This window comes from Mytilus trossulus, chromosome 11, assembly GCF_036588685.1.
Source record: "Mytilus trossulus isolate FHL-02 chromosome 11, PNRI_Mtr1.1.1.hap1, whole genome shotgun sequence".
Lineage (NCBI taxonomy): Eukaryota > Metazoa > Mollusca > Bivalvia > Mytilida > Mytilidae > Mytilus > Mytilus trossulus.
In genome coordinates, this window is record NC_086383.1 from 5124564 (window position 1) to 5131642 (window position 7079).

General features: G+C 32.1%; 1 protein-coding gene across 1 annotated transcript; it reads right to left on the bottom strand.

Annotated features, from left to right (window-relative positions):
• Positions 1–4426, bottom strand: LOC134691603 (uncharacterized). Its single transcript, XM_063552170.1, has 3 exons — positions 3771–4426; positions 940–1023; positions 1–135 (listed from the first exon to the last, which is right to left on the bottom strand). The coding sequence occupies exons 1-3, from the start codon at positions 4347–4349 to the stop codon at positions 1–3; spliced, it is 798 nt and encodes a 265-aa protein (XP_063408240.1). The 5' UTR covers positions 4350–4426.
• Between the last annotated feature and the right edge of the window lie 2653 nt (positions 4427–7079).

The following is a 7079-nucleotide window of genomic DNA, read 5'->3' on the forward strand; positions in this document are numbered from 1 at the left end:
TCACCCTGTACCAGGCCCCTGATTTAAACTTACCAATCCAGGACCTACTCTCTTATTTATCAGCACCCTGTACCAGGCCCCTTCTTGATGACCTGCATATAAATGGCCGACTTTGATTTCATCTTGTTTTAATATCTACAAAAACAAATGGACACATACAAACTGTGTCTGCCTAAAGACGTGTGCAAATTTGGAGGCAGTAAAATAATAAACCCATCTAATTATGTTTTAACTTATAATGTAGGGTTTTGTCTGATATAGCAAGTATAACTGTGAGCTAATGCTTACCTATGATACCCTCGCTTTAAGAAATCGGTAAACAGGAAGTTGTGGATCGATGAATCTGAACTGCATTACACTTTACAGCATGCATGTTCAAAGAAGATTGATAATAAATGTCTGGAAGCTCTAATTTGTAGCTTATATTTAGATCACCCTCATCTTTCATTTTGAACAATTTATCAGTATAACATGAAAATGGAGTACCAGTAGTGTATTTGATGTAATGTCTCTGTCAAGTCAAGAGTCAAAACAATCAAAACTAGGAAAATTTGTGTTTCACCAGCTTGGCAGTAATCATGGTAATATGATTTTATTTTGGACAGTCAAGTCCTAAATTAAGGTGGTACCTAACACTACAGGAAGATAACTCTGTAAATTCAGCTAAACATTTTAACTACGTTGAGTGAAGGCAATATTAAGCTTCTCAATGATCAAAATTAGTGTTTGTCAAACTGCTATATAACCAGTGTAATTTTTCTGATAAAATGGATGGTTCAAATTTTTTGTTAAGTTAATACTTTGTCAAAATTTTATGAAAATTAAACAAGCCAAATCAATTTTAGTGAAGATGTTGGGTACCACCTTAAAGTCTGAAAATCTTCAAACACAATACTCCTATTTGTAATCTCTTAAAATTTAAATAATAAACCATCTTACCTTATTTTCACAGTGTAGATTAAAATATTCTATACAATCTTTCAACAACTGGTCCAAATCAGCCATGGATCCATATGGAATGCACTAAAATTATAAAAAAGAACTTTGGTTTTCCTGTTTGAATGGTTTAACCAGAGTTTTCAAAATCTTTTTATATCTGGTGGTCCCTGAAGAAAAACCATTAAACCTCACTATAATATTTCATTACAAAATACAAAAATTATGTTCGTCCTTTGCAATTTTGGTGGTCAAATTCCTCTGACCACCACTTTTTGAGAACTCTGGTTTTACACTAGTCATTTTGGGGCCTTTTATAGCTTGTTATTCAGTGTAGGCAAAGACCCACTGTTGAAGACTGTACTTTTACCTATATTGGTTTTTCTTTTATAAACTGTGATTATGATGGAGGGTTGTCTTATTGGTATTCATAGCAAATCTTCTGATATCTAATCACAGTCAAATAGAATTGTTCCAATGTATTTAGCTTATTGTACTATTTTACATTTTAAAAAAAACAATTATTATTTGTTTTCTTACTATATATGCTATATTTGTTTTCAGTTTATACTTAAACAGGTTTTCAGAGTGCTGTCGAAACTTTAATCAAAATCAAAGAGAGGAGAAGCAATACATTAAAGTGAGAGGGTTAGCGCTATAGAACCAGGTTTAATCCACCATTTTCTACATTTGAAAATGCCTGTACCAAGTCAGGAATATGACAATTCTTGTCCATTCGTTTTATATGCCTTTTGTTATTTGATTTTGCCATGTGATTATGGATTTTCCGAATTGATTTTCCTCTAAGTTCAGTATTTTTGTGATTTTACTTTTGAATAACTTGAGGCAACTGAAGTACAAGAGGCTGTCAGAGCGACAGCAAACCAGATTTATTTACATATATTTGTGTCCTGGAATTTTTCAATATTAAATGGACCATAACTCCTCAACGGTATAAGTCAAAATCAATATTTTTTAACTTGAGCCTGTAATTCAGTGGTTGTGGTTTGTTTATGGGTAACATATTTGTTTTTCGTTCATTTTTTTATATAAATAAGGCCGTTAGTTTTCTCGTTTGAATTGTTTTACATTGTCATTTCGAGGCCTTTTATAGCTGACTATGTGGTATGGGCTTTAAAGGCTGACAGTGACCTATAGTTGTTAATTTCTGTGTCATATTGGTCTCTTGTGGACGGTTGTCTCATTGGCAATCATACCACATCTTCTTTTTTTAAATTGACCTCAATTTTGACATCAGTAACAACATGTTAAAATTTTAAAAGCTTTTGTTGAACAGTTCATGAGTCAATGCACAGACAATATTTGGCTGCTACCAAGCCACCCACCAAACCACCCTCTGTACATCCCAACATCAATAACCAACATTTTCGTAAAAAAAACTGGTTAAAAAATGCGGGCAGGTGAATTCAGCAACTTTTCCATTCATGAACTTAAAACAAAACTACCTGAGTAAAATGCTATTAATGTTAGAAGAAAAATAAATATGGCAAACAAAAACCATTAGCACCCAATATATTATATAACAAGGTTTGTTTCCTTTAAAATCTGAATATCATTTCATATCTCATATTTTATTGACCAACTGACATAAAGCAGTAAGAGAAACTACAAGGCATCATACAAAACATTTGTGTGCTTAAAAAATGAGACAAGAGTGCACACGCTGAAATGTCTCGCCTTCTTTACTAATCATTGATATTATGTTGATAGAGCTTAATATAAAGCTTTACTACAACTGTCACACAAAGTCAACGTTAACCAAAGAAAACGAAACATTGATCAATGAACCATGAAAATGAGGTCAAGGTCAGATGAACCATGCCAGGCAGACATGTACAGCTAACAATTCTTCAATACAACAAATATAGTTGACTGATTGCTTATAAATTAAGAAGAAAAAAAAACAAAACACAAACACTTAACACTTAGCGATGGACCGTGAAAATGAGGTCAAGGTCAAATAAAACCTGCGTAACAGACATATAGATCATAAAATATTTCCATCCACCAAATATAGTTGACTATTGCATAAAGAATTAGAAAAATAGACAAAAACTCAAAAACTTAACTTTGACCACTGAACCATGAAAATGAGGTCAAGGTCAGATGACACCTGTCAGCTAGACATGTACACCTTACAATCATTCCATACATCAAATATAGTAGACCTATTGCATATAGTATAAGAAAAACAGACCAAAACACAAAAACTTAACTATAACCACTGAACCATGAAAATGAGGTCAAGGTCAGATGACACCTGCCAGTTGGACATGTACACCTTACAGTCCTTCCATACACCGAATATACTAGACCTATTGCTAATAGTATCTGAGATATGGACTTGACCACCAAAACTTAACCTTGTTCACTGATCCATGAAATGAGGTCGAGGTCAAGTGAAAACTGTCTGACGGGCATGAGGACCTTGCAAGGAACGCACATACCAAATATAGTTATCCAATTACTTATTATAAGAGAGAATTTAACATTACAAAAAATTCTAACTTTTTTTCAAGTAGTCACTGAACCATGAAAATGAGGTCAAGGACATTGGACATGTGACTGATGGAACGTTCGTAACATGAGGCATCTATATACAAAGTATGAAGCATCCAGGTCTTCTACCTTCTAAAATATAAAGCTTTTAAGAAGTGAGCTAACGCCGTCGCTGGATCACTATCCCTATGTAGAGCTTTCTGCAACAAAAGTTGCAGGCTCGACAAAAAACGTTCCTGGTATATATTCTGGTTAATATTTGAGGATTTCAGTAGAAAACTAAATCTTATAAAGAATTGATTTGTTATACTTACCACAAAATTTGTAGGATCAAATACTTTAGATACATGACAATCGATATAATCTCCCCTCTCTGGAATATCCAGGGGCTGAGGAAGTGGGCGTTTCCAATATTCCTCATGATCCCACAAAGATGTTTCATCGTCAAATTCCACTTCTGGAGCCCCACCCCCTTGACTAGATTTCTTCCAGGTATACAAGTTTTTACCCTCTGAATCAGGGGATTGGAATTGTGATTGTGATTTGATATTATCACTTAATTCGTCAGAAGAAGTCACATTTTTCTTGGTGCTAATTTTAACCATGTTACTATTTTTATCCTTCATTTTTTTCATTGCTCCTTTGACAGGAACAACCTCTTCCTCTTCCTCAGTTTCCCATGATCCTTCAGAATCGCCATTTTCTTCTTCTACTTCCTCTTCTTCGATAATGTTAGAAGTAACTTTTTTATCTTGAGAAATTTTTAAAGAATCTAAAGCTTGTTCTAAATTTTTGGCTTTATTTGATAACCCTTTGACTGGTGAGGTTTCAGTTGATATTGATGCTGGTTGAAAGTCACCTTGAGCCATCATCCTGGCTTCTGTTTCCTCCATTACTACTGTTGCTATGACTTCATTGATATTGACATCCTCGTCATTGCCAGTATCATAAAGTATCACAGATAAACCTTCATCTCACGTATATTTTCGTTCATAAAGATTTTTACTTTTTATAAACAATTATTAGACCGTTTGTTTTCCTGTTTGAATGGTTTTATACACTATTAATTTTACGGCCCTTTATAGCTTGATGTTTGGACCAAGGCTCCGTGTTGAAGGCCGTACATTGACCTTTAATGGTTTACTTCTATAAATTTTTATTTGGATAGAGAGTTATCTCATTGGCACTCATACCTCATCCTCCTATATCAATATAAACAAAATTTGAACAAATTACAAAAAGTCAAAATCTAAATTTTAATATAGATAGAAGTTTAGAAATTCACCTGGAGTATCAAAATTGATATTCTTGCAAGTTTACAGTTCATTTTTTGTCCAGTGGCAAATCTAGATACCCTTTGATTATATTTATCGTTTAAATCCACACCCATTCAAATAGTGTCAAATATAGATACACAGTTATATCAATGAATACAAATAGCAGGAAACTGATATATAAACTATGTTAATAGTAAATACTAATCTTTGAATGTTTCTATGCATGGTGTGTTAAATATAACTGCAATCTACTAGCTTACTGCAAACCAACTGATTTTAGTGGATACTTTATTTCGCTTTTAGCACTTTCAAGTAAATTTCGCGGCGATTTATTTTTGCGAATTTCTAATTAACTTGATGTTGTCAAATAAGGAAAGATCCAAGTTATACATATTCACGACAATTTAAATTAGCGTTATTTTTCTACTCACGAAAGTTGCGAAAATAAATCGCTTGCAAAAATTAGTTGGTTTACAGTATGTATAGGACAGACTATATCAAACCACAGGCCATAGTGTGACTTAGAGATAAAGAGTAAGAATTTGTCAATATAGATTTTGTTTCATGAACTCATACTCCTTATTGAGTTTGAGAACTTAACATTTTTCATTAGAATACATTGGTCTTTCTAGTTTAATGTTGGATTATATACAGCTATGTTTAAGAATACATTCAAATAATCTTATAAGTTTTAATAAATGTTTTTATTTAAAAATTGTATCATAATTTATATTGATAGTTGTGACATGTGTTAGTAGGATACAAAAAATATACCAGCATTAAATTATTGTTTATTTCAATGTTTGCTGTTTCATCAATCAATAATTAAAGTTAAAAAAAATAAAAATTTGGGTTTGATGTATAACATACTAAAATTCATATATTCGTCAATTAATGCTGAAGTGTTCATTGTCTCCATTTTCCTACTTTTTTCAAAATACATTCATCTATTTTAAAACTAAAACTTGTGAGGTCATTTCTTGTTTTGATGGGATTATAAATAATGAACATCATAATTCCGTATTCTTTCATTCAAGAGTTTTTTGAGTGAAAAAATCAACGCATCTGGAAAATGTTTATGTTTAAAGTGCATTTATTTCAAGTGTTAAAACATATCAATTCTAATTTAGGTCAATATCAGATTTCAAACTTAGTTAAAATATCATTTGCATGGTCTGTCAGTTTTCTATTGAGAAATACCAGGAATTCAGTTTAAAGTTTGATTTAAATACAACTACCTACACTAATATGTCGTTATGTAAGAAACACGTAAATATAATGCAACACGAAATATTGGCGTTTGTCCGCATGAATCGCAATATATCATATTAAAGTTTAAATCCAAATCTGTTTGGATAAAATGGAATTTATATCAAATAATATCTTACTAAAATCCTGAATATGTGACGATAATGCATACTAGACACTAACTACTTTTAAGTCAATTGCCGATAATGGATAACATCACGCATTCATTTCATCATTTTATCTTCTGTGTCGTACTCAACTCTGGATGGAATAGTTTCAGGTAAGCATATTTTTGTTTCAATCATCGTCATCATACGTGAAATCCTAAAATGAAACAACAAGCACAAAGCAATTTCTAGATTTCACTACATTTTGATATTTAATCTTGATCAAATGATTTTTATCATTTTTAAATCTAAAATTAATTTACACTTTTCAAAGACGTTTTCTTGTATCGATGACATATGCACAATAAAATTAAAGGTACCAATTGTCCTGCACCAGATGCGCATTTCGACAACACATGCTTCTTCGGGGATGCTCGTGGCCAATATATTTTAAATCCAAATCTTAAATAAAAAGTGAAGAGCTTTAATTCAAAAGTTCAAAAGGGTATAGACAAATCCGTGAAGACATCAGAGCTTTGCATGAGGGGGATACTTTCCTTAATTTATAATCATTTTATCATTTTTTAACAGCAAATTTTAATAACACAATATAATGTTCACATATATATAATACGATTGTAGACATAGGTGTTTGTACACATGAATCACAAATATCAGTTTTAAGTTCTTATGCGGTATCCGTTTGGTCAAATGGGCAGTGATGTCAAAAACATGTTCTTTAAATGATGAATATGTGATAGAATTATTATTGATAACATTAAGCACTTATTTCATCGGTTTTGTCTTATTTAACTCTTGATCGAAAAGTTTCAGGTAACCACATAAAGTTAAACGAACGTCAATTATATTTCATTGATAATTAGTGTTTCAACTCAGCTGAGGTTAAGGTAATGTGATCAGTGTCTCCACCGTGCTGAAGTTAAGTTTTTGTGATGTGTTTCTATTTTCTCGGCTTTGCAGACTTTGGATT

Excerpts from the sequence above, each read along its gene's own strand:
- LOC134691603 (XM_063552170.1), bottom strand. The coding sequence starts at position 4,349 with ATGGAGGAAACAGAAGCCAGGATGATGGCTCAAGGTGACTTTCAACCA. Across the intron at positions 1,024-3,770 it reads TTGATCCTACAAATTTTGTG|TGCATTCCATATGGATCCAT; the intron begins GTAAGTATAACA and ends TTATAATTTTAG. Across the intron at positions 136-939 it reads ATCTACACTGTGAAAATAAG|ATATTAAAACAAGATGAAAT; the intron begins GTAAGATGGTTT and ends TTGTTTTTGTAG.